This window comes from Balaenoptera acutorostrata, chromosome 16 (assembly GCF_949987535.1).
Source record: "Balaenoptera acutorostrata chromosome 16, mBalAcu1.1, whole genome shotgun sequence".
Lineage (NCBI taxonomy): Eukaryota > Metazoa > Chordata > Mammalia > Artiodactyla > Balaenopteridae > Balaenoptera > Balaenoptera acutorostrata.
Genome location: NC_080079.1, coordinates 31,728,563 through 31,752,407, shown reverse-complemented (window position 1 = coordinate 31,752,407; position 23,845 = coordinate 31,728,563). Strand labels below are relative to the sequence as shown.

The window sequence follows — 23,845 nt, the reverse complement described above, 5'->3', positions numbered from 1 at the left end:
CATAAATGCATCCCTTGCTTAAGATTCACTTTAAACTTGGCCACCAGGTCTGTGTATTATATTGTTGAAATTGCTGTGTTTGTCCCTCTGAATGGAAAGTAAATGTTTTTATTGTGGTAGTGTTTTCTGGAAGACAAAAGCACCGGCAGTACTGCCCATCTTTTAGCTGAATTGTTATGTGTTATTTACTGGTAACGTCAGAGTCCCTGTAGACTTTTGGAGAACATAGCTGGTTTACCGTTATTTCTGCAGAGTTCCACTTTTGTGCCTAGTTAATGTAATTATTCCCCTTGGGCATGCTTTACCAGTTGCCAGTTTTATCATTGATAATCTTTCTCTATTGTAAAAATGAAAACCTTATGAATTAACTTTGTGTAAGTAGTTGATTTTTTTAAACATTATTTGAAAGCTGTCCACTTAAAATTTTTAAATTAATGTTTGGTATTTTAAGAAGAAGAGTTTTTTTTAACTAAAGAAAAATGCTAAAAAATTGTTTATATACCTCTGACAATAATTACTTTGCGTAGACTTTAAGGAACAAAGTTTTGGGGGAAATAAAGGGTAGTTTCTTTAAAGCTTGGATTATTTCAAATGGAAAATCAGTGGTACTTATGTATCTGCAACTAATGGTGTTTTAAAATGAAGAAGTGTGGTAAGTTATAATTCAATGGGTATTTTGTTTTGTTTTGATTTGGGGTTCCCCCCCCATGGGGCTGGTAGTCATGGGTTTTTTTTTCCCAAGCAAAATAAGAAATGTCATTTGGAATTGTTTGATTTTTGATAAGAACATCAACTTGTTTGTGGGATAAATGAGCAATTATCTATGGGTTCCACCAATGTAAATTGTTCCAGTTTTATAGCTGGTTGTCATGAATGTTGAATTATGTTGCATTAAAATAAATTATTTGGCTTACTCTTTTATTACTGTACTTGTTTAGTGGTAACGTCACGTTGGTAACACAATTCTTTGTAGATCTACGGAGACTTGATGATTACTTTGTAATTAATAATTAAGGTGCTATTTTCAGACAGTTGCGCGAAACTTTTTCTCCGAATATTTGTGAACCCAACCAGAGACCAGCTGACAGGTTTAATTTTTCTTTGCCCAAAAGCTCCTGGTTTTTTTCTTTTTGTTTTTTTGTTTTTTGTTTTTGTTTTTGTTTTTGTGAACAAGTTTAAAACTAACTGCCGAGACCATTTTTTTTAAATTTTAGAGAAAATAAATAAATAACACAAAGTGATGTTACCCAAGCAAGGCCTTCTAATAAAGGAGTGGTCCCCTCACCCATCCCTCCCTACCTGTGCAAGTCCTGCTCACATCAGTTTCCTTCCATCCAATTAGGCGACCTGGGAGACCCAGCCAGTACCGCCCAGACGGACTTCGGAGTGGTGATGGGGTACCTCCAAGAAGCTTACAGGATGGAACCAGGGAAGGTTTTGGACACTCCACATCACTCAAAGTTCCACTGGCTCGATCCCTGCAGATTAGTGAAGAACTACTGAGCAGAAACCAATTGTCCACAGCTGCCAGCCTTGGACCATCTGGATTACAGAATCATGGACAACACTTAATATTATCCAGGGAAGCCTCTTGGGCAAAACCACATTATGAGTTCAACCTCAGCCGTATGAAGTTCAGGGGAAATGGTGCACTCAACAACATCAGTGACCTTCCTTTTCTTGCAGAAAACTCTGCCTTTCCAAAAATGGCACTTCAAGCAAAACAAGATGGGAAAAAGGATGTGAGCCATTCATCTCCTGTAGATTTAAAGATACCACAAGTTCGAGGAATGGATCTTTCTTGGGAAAATCGCACTGGTGATCAGTACAGCTATAGCTCTTTGGTAATGGGTTCACAAACGGAGAGCGCGCTTAGTAAAAAATTAAGGGCTATTCTTCCAAAACAAAATAGAAAAAGCATGTTAGATGCTGGACCCGATTCTTGGGGCTCAGATGCTGAGCAGTCTACCTCTGGACAGCCATATCCCACATCGGATCAAGAAGGAGATCCTGGCTCCAAGCAGCCTCGGAAGAAAAGAGGGCGTTACAGACAGTACAACAGTGAGATACTGGAGGAAGCAATCTCAGTGGTTATGAGTGGAAAAATGAGTGTTTCCAAAGCTCAGAGTATTTATGGGATTCCCCACAGTACACTGGAGTACAAAGTAAAGGAGAGGCTGGGCACTTTGAAAAACCCTCCAAAGAAAAAGATGAAGTTAATGAGGTCGGAGGGGCCAGATGTTTCTGTAAAGATTGAATTAGATCCCCAGGGAGAGGCAGCACAAAGTGCAAATGAATCAAAAAATGAGTAGGAATACTGTAGAGTGCCAATTACTGTACAAACTGGGTGAGCACTACTGCATTGTTCAGCTGTCATTGCTTGCACCTAACTTCATTTACTGTGACACTTGTTTCTTTGCAGATTTTGCATTGACTTGTGTGTACAGGGGTGAAAGGTGCATTCTGAATGTTGCATATTTTAAAATTTTTGTGTGCAGTATGGCTCGGGATATTGTTTGGCCTTTTGCATGTTTCTCTACAAAAGAGAATTGAGTTACCTCACAGAGAACAGATACATGGAAGTGGACTCCTTGCCTGTAGAGCCTGCATGCTTTTCTTTCTTTTTTTTTTTTCTTAAGTTATATTTGCCTTTATTTAAAAGAAAAGAAAAGAAAAGAAAAAAGCCCCCTTTTAGAAACCACCTCTTTCATATTGGGAGCTTTATCATTGCAAATTGGAAAGCCATCTTATAAAATTATTCACATTTTTTTCTTCTGAGATTCAACTAATTTAAGGGTTAAACTAAAGAAACCAAGAACAATGAACTTTTGAATTTAAGAAATTTGGCTATTCAATGATAAATAATTATTTGGGTCAATTAACATTTTATGATTTCCTTCTCACTATTAAGTTTACTTAACAAATTAGCAATCTATTTAGTGCTCACCCAGGGGGGAGAAGGAGGTGGAAAATGTGCACACACTACCTTCAGAAATGTTTCAGTTAATTACGTTGTAACACTACCTTTGCTGTTATTTCATTTGGGATTTTCTAAGGGTAGAATTTGGTCTCACCAACAAGTGAGGATATAGCCTTATCTCATGGAGGACGAGCTCCGTTCTTACTCAGGAGCAGTCAGGGTACATTACATAAAACAATAGAGGATGCCTCATTTTAGCAAATTAAGTTTCTTTGTATTCTTAAATCCTTTTACAGATTTGATCATGTGCTAACTAACAACTAAATGTCAGTTGCAGCAACTATTTTAAAATATTTAAGATCTGTTTATTGGGGGGATGGGAGGAATAGGGGGGAAATGTGTGTGAGTAATTATAATATTGCAAAAGTGGTATCTAGATTTTACAGCCTCAGTAATCTGCTCAAATATCCACATAAGTGAAGAATCCATGTTTGTGGTGAGAGAAAGAACACAACCCCAAGGTAACCTAAAATGATTTAGGTTGCATTTCAGTTCTAACAATAATTCAATCAGAAGTCAAGCTCCTTAGCAATTCTTTTTTAACTAATTCAGATACTAGTACAAGGGGGCAGGGTTGTTTTTTTAGTTTTATTTGTTGCTTTGAACTCTTTTTTCCTTTCTTTTTATTTTTTTATTTTTTGGCATCCTACATACCATCCTTCTTAACTTTTTCTGGTATTTAGCTGATTTTTATGGTTGTTTAGCACACAGTTCAGGACCTTTCAGATTGTGTTTTGTATAAGCACTCCTTAAAGAACACCTAAGGTTTTTTTTGAGATGGGCTTTTAAAATTACAGTGATAAGGTTTGGAATGTTTATTTTCTACAGCTTTTTTGCAAGAATAACAGGTAAATAAAGCCCATGAAATTTAATTTTGTATTGTGACCAAATTAAAATTATTCTTTGTGCAAAACAAAATCCACCCCACATACACCCTATATTCTAATCTGCTGAGAAAGGTGGTCAGCCCCTTCTAAATGCTTAACCAAAAACAAACAAAAAAATCACTGGAGTTTTTGTGTAAAATAAAATCAAAACTTGGAGCGTTAAATTGAGGTTGACGATTTCTGATGGATACTGAGAGTTTGAGAAGTAGGTCCAGATATTCCCAAGGCGTAAATTCTTGCCTGGAAACTTTGGAGCAGTTAATTAGGTTAAGGATAGTTTTCCCTCAGCAACCTGTGTGTTCAAAGGTTAGGCACACCATTGCTGTTATTAAAGTACACACATTCTTGACATAGCCTGGGCTTGGGTTCCTCTTTTGGTTTGGTTATTTTGTGTAGCAGTTTAATCAGTGGATGACTGAGCCTGTTTCCTCTTAGCTTTCTAGTCTTCTCAACAGAAAAAGCAGTTTGGGTTCAGAGCAGTGTATGACTCTGCAGTATTTTCTAGCCTAGCTGGAAGTTGCAATAAAAAATACTTACTGAAATGTATGGTTTTCATCTGCAGTTTAAGGAAGTTGTAGAAATTTTGCTGAAAGCAAAGGACTAAGCTTATGAAGGAACACCTCCTTTGTACCACACTCGGTTTGTCACACACAATTAATTGCAGCCATGGTACCTTTTTGCATGATGTTTGGGGCTATTCGGTAGCCCAAGATTGCTGCAGAAAGGTCCTTTGAGCAATTAATTTGTGCTTGTTTTTATCCCCTCAGAAAGGCATCATTAAAGGCCCATTTAAAAATCTGGCCCTAAAAGTTCAACTTTTGTAGAGTTTTACTGTTCAGAGAGGTTTTAATCCTGTGTGGTAGTCTCTAAAGTGATGTATGAGTTGAGTTATGTAAATTTTGTCATTGTAGTGTACATGGAGTGATCATTTTACTAACATAAATATTTTCTATGTGTGTTTCAGTGGATGACAATCGAGCAGCAGAAGAATGGTGTGCCTACCCTTTAATGCTGCAGTTTAAATAAGAGAACTTGTATTGTGTCATTTCAGATTGTAGGCTGAGAGTTGTAAATAGTGAAAATTTGAGTACTTCTATTATTTGTTTTGGTTAGAAAGTGAATTTAAAAAACAAACCAAACTCTAAACTTTCTCAGATTAAAAGTCCTGAGACCTGAAGATTGTAATATTCATGTCTGTGAAGCTTTTAAACATTACACTTGAGATCAGTCATGACTTGATATTCAGGTAAATTTTCTTTTCCAAGAAGCTTTTGAATAAGCATATTTCCTCCAAAGGTCGGTCGGTCTCTTTCTTTTTGAGTGTAGATTATTTTAAAGCACTAATTGCATTACACTGGTAACTGCAATATAAAATAGCCATTATTGTTTTGTGAAGCATGGTTGAAATTAGATAGTGGTCCCTTTTAAATTTCATGAGCCTCTCCAAAAAAAAAAAAAAAAAAAATTAAAAAAATACAGAAAGCTGCTGAATATTTCAAAAGATATATATTTTACCTTATTGTAGGTTTTGTAAAGTTAGTTTGTAATATTCAGGTGCACTTTTAATGTTAAATTTTGTGTTCAGAGTTCCATTACACCATGTGTTTCTTGGACGTGGCTCATCACGTGGCTGGCTGTCATGTCAGTCTTGGTGCCGCAGTGATCCCGTAATATTTGATTTCCCTCTTGATTTGCCACTATTCTGAATTGGCACTTTCAGTGTAGATATTCTAGTTTGGGAACATCCTCATAAATGTGTAATAGAGATTGGTCTATTCGCATGCTTAATTTCTGCTAATCAGAGTTTTGCATGGCCCAAACAACAGCTGACCATTTTTATGGTATGGGAAAGTATAGTTCACAGCTATCTTTGTCACAAAAGCCTTTTCTCCTTTCATTTTCCAGTAGGCGGATGATGACATTACTCCAACTATATGATATGACTCAAAATAATATTAGGAGATAATGTATTTAAAATCAACTCCTACATTTTTTTATGAGAGAACATAGATGTAGAGTAGATAAGCTATGGCACTATAAAATCAAAAACACTAATTCCGTGGAAGGATATCTAGTTGGTATTTTTACCATTAGCTTTCTCACTTTTGAAACAGTCATCAAGCTTGACAGTAATGTATTGTATTATATTACTTTGTTTAGTAGGCTTACAGGTGACTGAACTGTGTTTGTGATGAGCTATACACTTTATTCTGTTCCCCAAATACCATGAAGGACAAGGTCTCTCTTTCAGGAAAAATAATTTATATTTGTGTATAATACTTTTTAATGTTAAGTTTGTTGTTATTCTGAAGTTTAGATGTTGCTTGATAAACCTTTGCTGCAGCAGATCATGGATATGAGTAAGGCTTTGTGTGATAATAGGGGTCCTTAAGTGAAGTTAATTACTGTTCAGTTCTGGTGAGCAAGCTCAACAAGTGTGAAGTGTGTATTAGCTTTATTTGGTACACTTTTACTTTACAATATTGAAGTGCTTTTAGAACTCTGGTTATCTTATATAAACCATTACCTCAACCAATTGGCATTTCCATTCCCCAACATTTTACCTGAGCTATATATAAGATGAGCTATATGGGATCACATAGTAAAACAGTAAGGCACAATGAGAAGTTTAGTTCCCAATTTTCTGGAGAGAACTGTAAATTAAACTAAAAATGACTACCTGCAAAGGCCCATATCATAACTACCTTCTGTCATTAGGCAGTACGTAGCAGCCTTGGAGCTGCTAGTGAGCTGTGTGTTCTCCCCCTGCCCCAAGTAAGCACATGGTGCGAGGCTTGGTTCTAAGCCTTTGTGAGTCTCTTATATTTCATTGACCCATAATAGTGAAGCTTGGATTCAGTTATTTTTATAAAACAAATTATTGAGTCAGCCCAATGTCAGAACCTGAAATTATTTTGAGTAGTTACGGCAGATATGAGAGCTCAGTGTCATTTTCTTAACAGCTATTATCCCTGTAGATTTAACTTTGAAACTACATATTTTGCTTTTGAAATTATTCTTTCTTTAACTAAATGCCAGAGGTTATTTTCATGTGAACCATCCTTTTCTGATATATATATATTCAGGTTGCTGTCATTGGTGATGGAATATGGCAATAGACTGAATTGTTCCACTTAGTCTTTTATAGGAGACATTAAAAGTTACAGGTTAACTTTTGACCTTCATGAAGATAGCAAAGATTGTTTTCCTTGTTACCTTTCCATTATAATTAGGTCTTCATTAATACTACGGTCAAGCCAGTGTTACTAACTTAATGGCTTCAACCAAACAGCCCATTTGGAAACTTTATTAAGCTATATAGGGATTTTTTTTTAATCTAATTGCTTTCAAGCTCTACTGAAAAGGAAAAAAGTATAATCGTGGTACAAGGAATGCAGACCTCCAAAGTCTTCTTAGGTTTTTTTTGGATACATTCTGTCCTTGAGACTTAAGTAGGATTTGTGAACATGGTGACTGAAGGGAAAATAGAGGAAATTCTTTGCATATTCTCTCTTATTCCCAAATAAACTCGCAGTTGCCTTTTAAAGAAGCAGACATTATCCCTGTAGCTGTGTGCCCTAAGTGTTATGAAGGAGATTGGAGGAGGGAGTTGGGAAGTAGGATGGGGAAAGTATGTAGATCAGGAAAAGCTAAGGATTCTGCCCTACAATACTAAAAATGAGTCGCAGGATAGATAACATGGTAAAGTTGGGCCACCTTCATTTGATAGTCAGAAAAATCTTAGGTTGTTTGAAAAGTGAGAATAAAGGCAAATTAATGTTGGCTTGACAAACAATAAAATATGAGTTAATTCTGCAACTATTAGGAGGGTAATTTTAAGGTTTCCAGTTCATTTATAGCTATATCAATTAAAGCCGAAAAGCAAGCACTTTTAGTTAATCATAAATTTATTGGATGTAGCAAATATTATAATCATAATATTTAATCTTTACTGTTTGAATATGGAATTAAACTCTTTACCCCATCTTGAACTGTCATTGAACAGGCTCAAGATGATCTTTTCAACACTGGAAATGACCCTACACACATACCAAAAAAATCTAAAGCAGTAAGACATATTTGAAGATCCATACCTCTTAGACTTTTTAGATTTGTCTTGGGAAAGAATTTATGAACCTGTAACCAGTATTAGTGCAGTCTTGGGTTCCTAGTTCTGCATAATTGCACCCTTTCTCAGGTATGTCCTGAAAACGTAAATTTTAAAATAATCTCTTTAGAGATTAGATTCTCAGTGGATAGTGTGTAAGGGGACTGGGGGAGGGGGGTGGGAGGGTTGGACACAGGACACTGACACAGTAGGGCAGGGATTTTTAATATACAATAGCCAAATAGAATTTCAATCTAGAATATTTTTAGCCCCTCAGAATGAGTTGAACAACATCTGTTATTTGGTAAATACCCGGTGCTACACTCCTAAAAGTCTTTTGTTTCATCCAGGTGACTTTGTTTCCTGCTTGGTGGAAGGGTATATAGTAAACTTTACTGTCACTAGGAAAGCACTTGTCTGAAATGTTTAAAGTACTAGAAAAGGGATAATTCAGCACTTTTTCTGTTACAACACTAAAGTCTTAATTTATCTTCAGAGTCTTAGGTACTGTAAGTTTTAGGGTGATTATTTTAAAATATAAAACATACTACATACTACCATGACCATGACGGGGTCAGATCACATTTATATGAATAATTCTTGTCTTATTTTTTAAAAAGACTAACATTTTGTACCTTTCAAGCAATTCCAAGTGATTGCCTCATTTTCCCCATTTCATTAAGCATTTCAGGCTAAGAATTTGGAATTTGAGAGGAGGTGAGGGGGAAGTTCCCCAAAATGAAAAATTGTGTCAGACAGTTTTAGAAAAATAAATCACTAGGAAAATGGGTAGGGATTCTCTCTCCCTTCAAGTCTTCAGGGAATGAGCAGTATTTAGAATCTTTGGCTGAAATTCAAGCCTTTTTACTGTGTAAATTTTTAATATTAATTCACTGACATGCTTTTTACATCAGAGGACTGAAAATGGATCTTAATGTTTTTAAGTTGTGGAAGGGTATATTTCTAAAATGAAGGGGGGGATAATTAGGTTAGTATACCAGCATTAGTAAGTTTAAGGAATTTTAGTATGTAATAGCAAAGTGTTTGATTAAAAGTCTAATCCTATATTGCTAGTCAAAATTATAGTTACATTCTGATCTAGGAAAGATATAGTCATTGGATATTGATATGCTGTGCTGTCAGAAAACCAGACTAAGATAGAAACCTTTATCTGACTCCCACATGTTGCTTGTTCTGATGGGATGTATACTTTACAGCAGCTTGTTGCTGCTTTGAGAAGAAACGTATAAACTATACATTCGGAGTGTTTGCGTATAATTCTTTATAACCTCCACTTTAAACTGTCAAACATTGGTATTTTATCAGTCCACACTGTTAAATATAGCTAATGTTCTTAGGAATCCGACTTGTACACACTGTTTAAAAACCCTCAGGGACAGTTTACACACTATTCTCACTCAATTCAGGTACTTTGATGCTATTCTTAAACCTAACAGTGACTTGTATTTTTCTGTTTTGCTTTTATTTTGACGTGCTGGTAGCACATCCTTGATGAATGTCAACTTAAAAACTCAGTTCAGGTATCCAGGTATAACTCAGCCAAACAGATTTTAAAGCTGCATATAACTCTCCAGCACACGGTGCCTCACACTCTTATAGTGGCATTCTATATATTCAGTTATTACTACTGAGCAGATAATATGGGGGTTCCTGTTAACGGTGTATTTAAAAAGACAAAATGTGCATAAATGTATAGCCAGCACATGCAACACATACACATACACACACAGTTAAACTATATATTTTTAAATGCCACTAATAGCCAGCACAATTAAATGACATTCCTTGCTGCTTCTGTAAACTATAACAGATGCAGTTCTTCCTCAATGTGGCTCTTGCTTCTTCACCATACTACTACTAAATTCAAGCACTGGTCCTTGGGTGTCTGACCTCTACATTCTAGTTTATGCAATGTCTTTAGAGAATTCTGTGCACTGGCCACTGTGATGGAACCGTTGGGCCAGGAGTGCTCTGATTTTATTAGTAGTGATTCTGCCAAAGTTGGTGTTGTAACATGAGTATGTAAATGTCAAAAAATTAGCAGAGGTCTAGGACTACATATCAGCAGACGATTTTGTCAGTATATTTTGTAGCCTAGAAGTCCTCAATGACAAGTTTCTTCTGATGTGAAGTTCTAATTCCAGTATTTTAGCCCTTTGCATCTCTAATGTTAAGACTTGTCTGTTAGAGGTCTTTATTCTTTAAAACTCCTTTTGTTTTCTGCAGTACTGTCTGTGGTTAACAAAACAGATTATTCCTCTGCTTTAGTATTTGATATCTTACATCTAAAAGGAATTCTCCATATATAAAACCCATAGCCTTTGAAGATACGGAAAATGGCATCTTTCAGATTTCTAGAAGTTCAAGTGTCATGCAACAAAACAGGAACCCCCTTTACTCTTATGGACCTCATTTCAATATACTGTTTACAGTTTGACGGAATTGTATAATTTAATATTTCTCTTGTACTGTAGTTTATATTTATTTACAGATTTTTTTTGTACTGTGTGATTTGAACTTTTTGTTCCTTGCTATGATCAACATTTATGTAGTAGAGCACTTATGATCACAATTTAAGTTTTTTGGTTTGATTGCACTACATTAAATTTTTTAATGCAGTTCTGATTTTTGACTGGACTAAAAATAAGCTGTGTCTTAATGTATGTGATGAGTACTTAAAATTTTAATCCATGTGGTCCCCTTTTTTTTGCATTCTATGTCAAATGCGCTAGTTCTTTCGTGCATGTGTAAGATTTAATGGTTCCATTGTATTATTTGACCATGACATTTTGGAGAAACATTCCCAGCTGTAATGTTGTGTATGGTAGTTCTCACTGGATGCTAGACTTTTCAAAACCACTATTCTTCTAATAAATTTTGTTGTGAAAACTGTTTTAAAAGCTTGGTTTCTACTTCTTAAGATTATAATGCTTTTTTTACAAATCCACAAAAGGGGTAAGATTTTGACGTGCACTATAAATGCACTTTGGTAATCAAAGTTTGTAATTTTTTGTGATAAATTATTTCCAGATGAAATCCCTTAGATAACTAGAAGTTGCTGCTTCAAAATTGTGCTTCAGTATTTGGATTCAGTACTGCCTTGTAACCCTGTCTCTCTACTAATTTGATACTCCCCTTACCTCAGCTTTCTTCATTGGATTATTCACTTTAAATATTTTCAGCTAAACAAGATGTATTGACATTTTCATAATACCTGCTTGCTGAACTTAATTTTTCATAATCTTCTTAGAGTAAAACTCTATTCTGGGATTACTTGCCAAAAAGAATAATGATTTACTCATTTTTGTTTGCTCTTTTCTTGAGGCATAAGTGTGAAAGCACTGTCAATCAATTAAGGTTATTATAGTAATTCTGATTCTTGGGAGGATGCTGGTATTTCCTTTTACCAGACAGATAACAGCATATATGTTGCTCAACATTTATATTGTGGGTTTTAGGAACGGGGTGTAAGAAAAGTTTTGTATTACAAAGTGATTTCTGTTGTAAAGTGGTTAGGAAGGAACAACTGAATTACAGTGATAAAGATCAGAAATGATAAGCAAAATGTTTTAGAAAGCTGCTTTTTCAAGCTCATGATATTCATGTAATATAGGCTGGTTGAAGTGATTTCCAGTCATTTCTAATGGAATTTTGTATTTTTTAATGATGTTATTGTTGGTAGTTGGTCTAGATTATCTTTCAGTTAATTTTTTTTGGTCTCATTTCTTTGGCTGCCTAGCTAGCACTTAGTGCCTTTTGGCCTGATGTTTATAAAATCGGAAATCTTGCTGGTACTACAGGCTTGTTTCCTTGGCTTCACTTGTTCCCCTTACTCAGTTATGCCATGTGTCTATAGAACATTTTTCTAGAAACCTAATTATTATTTCTTTGTACAAAGCTATGACTGCGTGTTTCTTGTCATTATCCATTTTAAACTGGTGGCCAGGTCAGTTGTAGTCGGATTATAATCTAGCATCTCATCAATGAATTTATTTTAGTGATCCTATTTTCATGTTGATACTTAGCTCTTCAATTATGACCTGATTTTTAAAAAGGACTTATTTCTTCTAATCCAAAATTTCGTTCTCTGATTCTGCTGATACTTTGGAATTAATTCAGGAACTCTTAGGAATCAGGGAAACTGCATAAGGGAAATGGAGTGGAAAAAATGGAAAATGGTATCTGCTTTCTTAGTTCTGGAGTTGTTATTTTTTCCTCAAGGACTGTGAATTCCTCTCACCAGGCACTTGTATTCAAATGTAAAAACATATACCCAAGTCATATGTTGTTAGATTTTGTAGCTGAAATGAGTGAAAACCTTTTTTTAACAAAGTATTTATTAAGTAACATTAAGAGAGAACTGTTCTTGTATTCAGAGAATCCACTTTATCATCATTTGCTTTCAAATGGTAAGCATTTTAACACAGAATTTTAGTCATATTCACCTTATAAGTTGTTGGACTTTTTGCTGTTTAGGGGGAAGTGGTAGTGTCAGTATCAGACTGCATTTACAAGTGGAGTAGACAGGCTTGTTTTCAGAGGTTAGTGGAAAAGAAATGTTCTCAAAACATTTTAAAAGATTGATAGGTATGTAATGAATAGTTTGTCATGATTTCGTTGGAGTTCAGCGTGGAAGTAAGCAAAAGTATATCAAAATTCATAAGTATGAAATCTTATTGAGCCTGGAGCTTTTTATAGGCATGTAAGAATACTGTTGTTTATTGACTGGTAGTTTTTAAATGTTCATTGTACTTTTCTTGCCCACTTTTATTTGATCAGCAGTTTGGAGTGATAAGGGATTATTTGGTAATGTAAATTTCTTGCAACTTGGTATACTAGAAAGATCACTTGTTTTTTTTGTCTGTAAAGTGAGCGTTGTCCTGAATGCCTTTTAGGCCCCATTTCAACTCTGCGTCTGTTAAAAATGCAACTTTCTATTTAAATGGGTGACAAATACACCAACTATATCTGCTCAAACATTGAGAAATATAGTAGCGACCCTTTATTAAATAATAAGTTCTTATAAACCTTAGGTCTCATCTTTGCATTTGCAGCATTTTCTAAAGGAAAATGATGCCTCTTATTTAAAGCAAATCCATTTTGTTAAGTTTTTGTTATGAACTGTATGAATGTGACAATGCTTTTGCAAAAATTATATTGAGCAGTTACTTTTTCTGATTAATTTTAAAGTATGTTATTCATAATTTCTGTTTCGATTGTGTGCAGGCTAGTTCTGCTTTGAATGTTAGAGCACAAAGAGTTCTGGGGATCATTGGATATACTCAGTCTCAATCAAAATCAATCTTTTAACAATACAGATGCCTGGATCAGTTTATAAGAGTGAGGTTTGAACATGTTAAATATTTTCAAATTGTAACAGGTTTTTTTGTTTTGTTTGTTTGCATTTTTTAAGTTCATTTATTCAACAAATCTCTTTCTAATTGTGTCAAAAGACATAAAATTTACAGACTTAAACATTTTCAAGTGTATGGTTTAGTAGTGTTAAGTATATTCACATTGTTGTGACCATAGTGGGTTTATTAACCCACTGATTAAACACTGTTGGTCCCATCCTAATCTTTCATTTTTAAAATGAAAAATAAGGACCTTGGGGTCTTTAAGGGACTTGCCCGCCCTCCTCACATAATGAGTTGCCCTTAATACTCATGATTCCAAACCATTATACTTATCTTTATACTTATACCACTTTGGCACTCTTTGACTCAACTTAGAATGAGGGATTTAATCTAATACTTTTCTTTTAGATTCACTTTTAACTAATTAAATCTTAGCTATTAATTAAATCAACTAATTTCATTCTTGAATAAACTTACATTGCTTTTTAGGAAGAGAATTAAATCTGTATTATGAAATTGCCAGTAAAGAAATTACATTTGAGGCATTTAAAACTTCATTGTTAAATAGAAATCAGCATTATTGACTCAGTGCTGGAAGAGGTGAATAGGTAGGGCACAGAGAGAAGAGTAGAGAATATCCCAAGTTTAAGAGATAGAATTTGATGGGCCTGGCTTAAAATCCCAGCCCTTCTGCTTTCTTAGTACATGGTCTTGGACAAGTTATTGAACCTTTCTGAGCCTTAGCTTTCTTACGTGTGAAAGGGGTTTATGCGACCCACCTCATAGATTTGCTGTGAGACTTAAATGAGATTCTGTATGTAAAATACTTAGCACTATGCCAGGCTCTTTGCAAGTGCTCAATAAATGAAAACTAGGAATGAAAGCACCTGGCAGGAGTTAATTTAGTGTGAGAGGTGAGAGTGAGAAAATTCTATTGAAAGTTGTGGAGGAAGCTGTTTATATTGATTAGAACTTGGAAAGTGAGGCAGGTGAGTATATATTAGACTGGGATATTGGGCAGCCAATCTTGTTTTAACTATAAAATGAGAGACAGAGAAATGTTGGAACTATAATTGAAACCTGGAATGCTGCTTTTCTGATTTCTTGGTCCTGTTTGAGAGGAATATTATCAAACTTATCAATCATTCTTTATTTCTTTTCAAAGATCAAGTGGAATAAAAGTTGTTTGGAAAGTAGAAGAATTTATAGAACTGATTTTCCTTTCCATTGTGTAGAGTTTTTTGTATTTTCAAGGTTGAAATTTTACATGCTTTGAATCTGTAGATTTTTCTTTTTATGTGGTGGTAGTTTGTATAACACAATGTAAGATCTAGGTGGGATTGTGGGGATGCGTGTGTGCTTATGTGTTTAATCATCAAATGTTTAGTTTTCCAGTGAAAGAATCTGGGGACTCTATTGCCTGTTTAATGAGATTCTAATTACACTCTTACCAAATGGGAGTTCTGTGCATTTTAAACAGATAAATCAGATCATGGCTAGCACAGTTTAGAGGTGTTCATTTCAGCGTCTATTAAAATGACTTGAGACATTTTTCCCAGGAAAACCTAGTAGTATAATTTTAGCTAGATAGAGATGGACTAAGAAGAAAATAACGAGGATAGCAGACTCTCGTGAGATGCTAGGAATTGGTGAGTCTGTGTAGACCAGCTCTGCAAACTTAATCAACCAGTTATACCTTACTAGTAAGTTGTAAGATCAGTTTGGGGGTTCGAACCAACATTTTAAAAAGAAATTAAAAAGCAAAAAGAATCAGAGTACATAGCATATAATACAGATAAATATTGTTTTGTTGAATCTTATGTGTTGTCATACACATACAAACTAGGATGTGATGTGTGTACTGAGTTACTTTGTGAAAAGTATTTCTTGTTCTTGGTTGCAGTCAGAAATTCTAATGGGTTCTGAAAGCCATTATGTAAACCATACCTTTTCATCCTTGTTTTTTTGGTGCCAGCAACCTCCTGTGTGCTTACAGTTAGGAGCCTACACTCTTACTGTCTGACCTTCAAAATTCCCTTCCTTTCCCTCCTTGATTTGAATTCATTTTCTTTGAAAGCTTTTTCTTTTCCCTTCTGATTACGTGTCAAAATGTTACCTCTGCCCTTTTCAATTCCCTTGAAAAGTGTCTTGGGAAAATTATTTTCACTACATAGTAATTTATTTGGTTAGTTTATTCATCACTTACTTATGCCTGAAATGAACTAAGCCCCAATTTTTAGGCAGTGAAGCTACCACGTTAAAAAGGCCAAAGTCCTGGACCTATAGAAAGGTTCACAATCCAATGGAGGGGGTAGCCACGTCAGCTGTTACCGTGCAGCTTAAGCGCTATTTATAAAAGATAGACACAAACCATGAGAGTATAGTGAGAAAGAAAGAACACGGCCCACAGGGAGAAGGTGCTAAAGGAGGAGGGACTGTGAGCAGTGGGAAATTGACTGAAATTTTATGCAGAAGAAGTGACGAGATCATATTTGGGCTTTAGGAAGATGGCAGTTCTGGGTAATGTGCAGCAAACTGTAAAATGAGGAGAAATAGTGGCAGGGAGCTTAGAATATAGTGTTCTCCAAGGGAAGTCGAATCAGTATAGGTGAACTGCATAGTATAGTGGAAGCAAGAGAAGTGGTGAAACTAAGGATAAGGATTGAGGTAGAGTAAGTACCTAAGTTGAGTATTTCTGTGTGCATGTGTGTGTACCTATGCATATACATTTGCTTATATTTTGTCTTCCAATATTCCTAAATAAACCTCGAATATACAGATGATTCTGCTTAGTTCCCCTCACTCCAGTACATCTCCAACAGTAGCCTTGAGTGTTTCCAGAAAGAGGTGGGATAAGGGACGGTTATAAAAGGACTGTTAATTCCAAGAGCACCCCAGAGAGAATGGTAGACATAAAAATAGTTTTCTTACTGTACTTTAAATTCTAAAGTATATACACCTCCTTTAACATTCATGAGGTGAACACGTGAGAAATAACATTAAATCTTGTATAAGGTACCTTAGGAATCGTTTTAAATTTTAAGCCCTTTTACATTTTACAAAGTGGTCTAGGTCCTGTAAATAATTAGTTAATATAATACTTAGGAGTGCCGTCATTGTGTCAATTTTAAGTGGTTTATTATATGACAACAAAAGTAGAATTTGCCACTTTTAAGGATTATGGCACAGATTTGTATGGTTTCAAGAGTGGAGATTCAGAACCTCAAGAGAACATGAGAAAAGTTAAGGTATAGAAGATCCCATAAAAATCACAAAAGACTCAGGACACTATTAGATAACTGCTTATTTGGATATTCATGTAATCTGCTAGTTTCCCCTCTTCCTTTCACCCAAAAAGAAACTAGGAATATATGTCAAAAAGCATACCACTTTATTTCTTGAGAGGGAAAAACATTTGTGTTGCAGGGATCTGTCATGTGAACTCTTAAATGTTCTTTTGGTTCCCGTTTGTTTGTGTCAGCTCCCCATGCCTCCTTTAGGTCTCCATCTGCATACACAGTGCCCTGCAAAGTGGTAGTGTGGGTTTTTGAGGTTATCATTATTATCGTCATTATTATTACTACAAAAGAAATACATTCCTCTTGTAGTGGAAATCTTGTGTGGACTGACTCCTCTCCGTTCCACTCCAGGGAAACTGTGCACGGTCCTTGGCCACTGCTGGGCCTTGACAAATGTTTCTTTCCCTTCACCTCCCCCCTTGAAGAGAATGTCATGATATGGTACATTTTCTCTCACTTGGGGAATGAGGGCCTCTATATCCTGCCTAAGCAGTGGTATTTTTTTCGTCTATCATTGTCCTGGTCATTTAAAGGGAATTGAAGAGCAATTTCCCTCAAAGAACAACATAGATTTTAATCCCCTACTTGACAGATAGAAAAACAAAAAATGAAATAGACTAGACTCACTGACTTGTCATGAGCTCTCATGTATCCTGACCTAAAATGTCAGCTATGACTTTAAGATCAGATGGCTCTTTAATCTGGTTTCAGTAATTCATTGAGTCTAGGTCTAGGGACAGACACTTCTGCAGTTTCAAATCAACCATGAGCAGAGGTCTGTCCTCTTTGTCTGAAATTACTGTAGTATTTTCTAAAGTCTATGGCCAACTGTTTTCTAAGAATTCTTAGTTATAATACTCATTAGATTAATAATTTAGATTTGTGTTCTCATCAAATCAAATCAGTATTTAGTTATATCATTTAGGGATATTTCTTCCCCCACTTCCAGGAACTGTCATTTTTAAACTTTACACCATCCAGTCCAAAATCCCCTTTCACTGCCTCTGAACCCTCCCTCCTTTTGTTTACATTAATTAACGCCAAATGTAATGTAATTTGGTCGTGCATGCATAGTCTTACCTGGGATGATAGAAGCAAATATCAGTTGGGTAGAGGGAAAAAAATTTTTTCAGAAGTAAATAGTTTGACAGAAGTGTCTGTTTTGTGAGCCTATTACATTCCTAGAGAGGAGATGGAAGCATTGGACTGCTGTGTTTAATGACCCCTTGCTCTGACTTCTGACTCACCAAGTAACTTTCTGATTATATTTCGGCTTCCCAGGTACCTTTGCTATAGGGTGAAAATACGTTAAAGAGTGAACATAAGGATCTCCTTGATAATTATATTTTTTATTGTAATTTAATAAATTTGACAATCTAGCTAAGCTTACAAGAAACAGAAGATACAATATACAAGCCTTAAACTGCTTCTATCATATTTAGATCTACTCTAAATAATAGCCTTTTATTAAACCATGAGATACAGAAAAGCTAGCAAATTATGGCTTCATGTCCAGTAAGCACCCTCTGAAGCACTTCTCCTTTCCCCCAGTTTACAGTATTAATTCATAATTTTTTGAACCTCTGTTCTGCCCTGTTTTTACTGAACTTAGTTAAGAGCACAGTAAACTTAGAAAGCTATCACAAAGGGATTGCATGTCTTTTGTTTTAAATCAGTAGTTCTCAACTATTCTTCCACTCCACACCTAAGCAAGATGCCATGTTGCCATCAGCAAGAGTGGCTCACTGAGGACTCTTACAGGGTGAAGAGTTACAGGTACATCTTGGATTTGGAACCCACCCCCAACACACCATCACCCACAATTCTGATCTCTCCTTAACCCCAACTTTGAAATCTTTTTCTGTCTAAATCCATCTAAATTCTGTCTAAATCCAAATTTAGATAATTAGCATTTCAACCACCTGGAAATCAGGTATTAAGCTGCCTAATTTTAAGAGGCCACTTTCTATTCTGTGATCTTAAGAACTTTATTTCTCACTTTTCTATGTCACCTTTGCCTACCCTTTTACTGTTTCTCCTAGTTCAGTTCTAGGGAAAGAAAACTTGATTGTTCAGTAGTTTACACATACAACTATACATGGCCTTTTAGACAGTGAAGAAAAACCTCCATACCCCATGCTCGTCTTCTCCACTACACACACACTCACAGTTTTGTCATAGCCCTTAGAGTATTCCTGTATCCAGGTATGAAAGATACAGAGATGTGAAATAGCCAAGGGTAGATGCATTTCCCAGTGAAGAGTGAGGACTTGTTAGCAGACTTATCCAGGCCCTTGAACATACTTATATTTTCTGTGCTTAAAGGACCAGAAGTAAGGAATTAGGGAACATAATTTCAGATTATTATCTGGCAAAAATTACAACTCTTACTGCCTTTAAGCAGGGCTAACAATGCATTTTTATGTTTTCCTGTATTTAAAGAGAATCAAGCTAAATTAATTTACAACTCTTAACTATTTGGTCCACTCTGTCTAAAGTATTGTCTCAAGCTTTCTCTCCCCTTCTGTTTTCCTGGGATTATCTTTTTCTCCTTCTAAGATTAGCTCTCATCCAAACATCATTCACTCTCTCTGTTGATCTTTTTCAGTCAAAAAGAATATATTTTGGTCATCAATGATGTTGCATTGATGATTGGTAGTTACAGAGCAGATACTGAGAGACTACCTGAATCCATCAGTCCCACATTCTAGACTCTTAAAATTGTCATTTCAGCTCTCTACCACATCTCTTCTCTATTTGATCTTTTACCCTAAGAGAACATAGGCATTGACCATCCACCATTTATATTAACCACAGGAATGCTTTCCTTTGGAGATTTAAGTATTGCGGCGGTATTGACAAAGTAGGCGAGTTCAGCTATGTCTAACCTCTGATCTAGAAAAACATCATTGAGTAAATCATTAAAGATAGGGTTGTGAAACAATACATCATTCTTAAACTGTGCCTTTCAAAGTTTTTTATGAATATTATCTTATCCTTTTACCACACCCTTAAGAATTAGGCATTGAATTGGGGATAGAAAGACAAATCGGTCAAGGTCATATAGGCCACTTTTCACCAAGGAGAGAAACAGAACTAATCCAGGTAGTTTCCTTCTTCTATAGCCCTTCCTCCCATTTACCAGTCCCTAAGCTTTTACTGCTCTTCAGTGGTGGTGGTGAAGTATTTCTGACTGATAAACAATTGACTTTAACTATTAGAGAGTGTCCTGTTACTGAGCAGAAGAAACGTGAACTCAAACAAGTTATTTCAAAATCTGTGATGAATTACCATTCTTGTAAAAATCTAATATAGTCAGATATGATGCCAACTATAATCACTGAACTAAAAATAAAACAGTGCTTCTCAGGTCGAGTTGACCTAAGTGTGGTCTGTAGGAGTGAGTAGTCTGTAGGACAGAAGCTCACCCCTCTTTGGTTTCCCTACTTACTGTCTGAGAGTAAATCAGGACAAATGTTGTATTTAGGCTCTATTCAAGGCCTAAGGCTATGGGAAGAATTGAATAACTAGGAGCCAAAGTAAAGACCAGCTGTTTAAAACTCAGGCAAAGCTGGCTAGCACCCATTTTCTTAAAACTTGAAAAAAGAGTAATAGAATGAAACTTTTAAAAAGTTGATGTTAATTTTTTAAATTAAGTAGTTGAATGATACGAAATTAAAATTCATCTAAACATAGGTCTTATTGAAAAAACTTCCAGAGAAAATCAAATAAGGTAGGAAGCTGGGTAATTTAGAAGCACAGTCAAAAGTAATTTTATTACTATAGTTATAAAGTTAGCTATTATAACAGGGCCCATTTAATGACACTTGGACAAAGGTTAGTATTAATGTGAAGGTTCTCATATTCAAGTGAAGCTACTAGTGGGCTCATACCTGTGTCCAGTTGCCTACCAGATATCTCCGATTCAGCATCTTATAAACATTTCAACTCAATGTGTACAGAACTCTTCAGATACATATACCCCAACAATCACCAGCTGCCAGCTTCGTTGCCTGTGTTCCTATCTCAGTAAATGGTGCTACCTAGGAAGAAAATCCAAGAAGCAAACTCAGGAAGCATCATTGATGCTCCCTTTCCCTCCCCCTCTTTTTTGCTAAGAGGAAACAGAAAAACATGAAATGTGGCCCCTACCTACACTCAAGTAGCTTACATCTACTTGGAAAGCTAAGACAAACACAAGACAAATTAAGTCAGTAAAAGATAAAAATTATAGGGTAAATATACAAAACCCCTGATCATTGCCAAAGAACTTTACAAACCACTATAGCTTAGGATTTCAGGAAGTGATATAGTCACTCCAGGTTGATAGTTTTGAGGTGGCCAAGGATGTAACTGATAAAGAGCACCCAACTGCTTGCTCTGGTGACCTGTGGTTCACCAGTACATTGTCCCTGATCCTTTTTACCAGGAAAATACACACAAAACGACCCTTTGTTGATTTCTCTTTCTCTCAAGCAAGGTTGCCATTTTCAGTTTTAATCTTTTCATCTCCTGAGCTTCCCCAAACCACTGCTATAAATGCGTTTTAAGGTTGGTGTAGTCTGTGTCCGCCTCTGTGTTGCTGTTTTTCAGCCTCCAAATGCTGTACTGCATTGTTCCAGGTTAGAGTTCAGTGGTACTAACAATGTTTCTTCAGTATGCCTTAGTTGTGAAGACACCACTTCCCCTTGCCATGATGCTGTGAAATAGATAATACCTACTGGTGGTTGGTTGACTGTTTTGTCCTTGGGGACTAGCCGTATTGTCACAATCATTGCTTCAGAGCTGATTGCATGGCCCTTTGGAAGACCTTACATTAGCTTGGGGGTGACTAAAATATTAAATCACTATTAAATTATTGAAACATGTGGGACAGCAGCAAATCCAAGTTTCATAACCATAAAGGAAGTTAGGTATCATCCAAGGATTAATCATTATTCAGTTTTTTACTGTCTGTGAGCATCGCTTTAGAAGAAAGTGCTTCCTCAGTTTTTCTTCAGAGCTCTCTGTACTTTTATTGGGCACACACCTTGATTTCATGAATCTCATAGCATGTTGTTAACTTCAAACACCAAAGCCTGCTTCCAGAGCACAGCCATGGCTTCACAGCCATGAAGCAGTGTCCAGAACATTTTCACATGAGTGCACTTCTTGAGTTGGGGAGAACCATTTATTTCTCTCTTTAGTCTTTTCTACAATAAGATGCCATGGCATTTCTTAATCCTTCTCATAGATCTTTGTCAACCTTTTTTCTCTTTTCTTGTATTGCTAAAATATACTTAGAGTGTATTTGATGCATTGAAAAGGCAGTAATATCTCACTTATTTGTAGCCATCTATCTCAGAAATAGCAGGAACACATCCAAGAACCAAAAACAGAAATAAAGGGCTCTGAGCAGTTGAAGTTGTTGTCAGAAGATCCATGTGGTTTACTCACAAAACTCTTCCTCAAGCCTTCATTCAGAGCTTGTTTACTTTCACTTAAAGTACCAGTCTAGCACTTGAGATTTGGTTTCTCAGCTAGTGAGCAAAAGTACTCAGCTAAAGGTAAAAGTGGGACTCCTAAACACAGCTGCTATTTGGAGGCCAATAAGAAGAAAGATTTTTAATAAAATGCAGACAGATTTTTAATAAAATACAGACTGCCACTGTGACTTCTTTGTATTTAGGCAGTAGATTTACTTAATTGAGTAGCCCCCAAAACTATCAATATATTTCAGTTCAGTATAATAAAAATAATAGCCAAGCTTCAATAATAGTGTACATGGTAATGACTCTGAGTCATTAAGAAAGAATAAATTGTGTTCAGAGGAGGATATAATTTTTTAAAAACTTCCATCAAAAATACTTAAAATTTTTAAATGTTTGGTACTTGAAGGGTAAACTTTCATTATCTAGAAAATCCTCTTTCGGGGGTTGTAAAAAGTATTAATATACATTCCTGGTCTCTGAGTTATTCTTATTGAAGCATGTTTAATGTGATTGGCTGACAGTAATGGTAACTAGTATTTGTGTAAACTTTGTAGGTTTTCTTTTGCAGCAATCCTAAGTGGTAGATGGGGCAGGTGCTCCACTAAGACCCAAAATGGTTCAGTGTTTTGGCCAAGGTCACACAACTAGTAAAGGGTAGACTACTCTCTACTGTCTCCCAGTACTATATCCTGTGACACATATTATGTTGTTAGTAACACGTGATGGACATGGACACAAGGTACCTCCTGGAAGGGATCCCTTCAGTAGGGACCTCCTGACTTCCCCGTGAGCTACAAAGTCTGCAGCTGCAGGAGGAGTTTGTTAAGTTCCCACGTATATCTCATTGAGTCCGAGAGTTGGAAATGACTTTGCTGTCACTCACCCAAGAGTGTCACTGGTGTCTCCCCGACTCTAAAGGAAGGGAGGAACTTCTTCCTGTTGATCTTCCAGATATTTCCTTTCTAAAACTTTTTACTGAAGGACAGTATATAGACAGAAAAATATACATATCATAAGTATCCTGTTCAGTCAGTTTTTTTCCAGTTGCTCTTGGTCTTTCCGTCTCTTTGTTAGATTTTGGCCCCATAGCCAGCATGTACATGTTCAGCATACCCATGCATCTGTTATAATGCTTCTATAATAATCTTTTTTCTTAGTTTATTCACAATTCAGTGATCAGTTTCACATTGAAGTGTAGGCATTTTCTAAGACATTTCTAGTTTTTCTAATCTGTAGTCTAATGTAGGCCTTTTCAGATACCCATGGCATCACTAAAGAAAACTGCTCTCTTGCTAGTTGTGAAAATAAAAACACAGTGTAACCTTTTTTCTTGCAAAACAGTTTAAATAACAGATTGGATTAATAGTTTCTCGGTGTTATTTTGTTTTGTATTTAGACATGTTTCAGCTTTATTCACCACTTGGTCTTAAAAATCTGCATGAGTCAGGAACAGAGAAAGTAAAATTGAGCACCTGCTCTTTTGTGCTTTGTGCTTTATGTAATCTAATATCTCACAACAATCCTTTGAAATATTGATACTCAGTTCCAGCTTACAGATAAGGAAACCAAGGTTCAGAGAGGTTAAGTAATTTGCCTGAGATCTTATAGCTAGTAAATGTCAGAGCTACAAGAAGAATACAGGTTTTTCATATTCCACAATCTGTGTTCTTTCCACTAAAACCACACGGCTTCAGAGGCCAGAAGAGGGTAGGGAGGTAGGAG

The 23,845-nt window shown here is 35.9% G+C and overlaps 1 protein-coding gene across 20 annotated transcripts in view; it reads left to right on the top strand.

The window, feature by feature from the left end:
* The window catches only part of LCOR (ligand dependent nuclear receptor corepressor), a 136,727-nt gene that overhangs the window by 96,883 nt on the left and 15,999 nt on the right, over positions 1–23,845 (top strand). The window contains exons 8-9 of one of the 20 annotated variants that reach the window (XM_057530447.1): positions 1,343–2,224; positions 4,832–10,885. The exons of 18 other annotated variants lie outside the window; for them this stretch is intronic. In XM_057530447.1, the coding sequence (XP_057386430.1) occupies positions 1,343–2,224; positions 4,832–4,838 (889 nt within the window). In that variant the 3' untranslated portion in view covers positions 4,839–10,885. Of the gene's footprint in view, positions 1–1,342; positions 2,348–4,831; positions 10,886–23,845 lie in introns of those variants that run through there. One more of the 20 variants, XM_057530446.1, reaches the window with a different exon arrangement.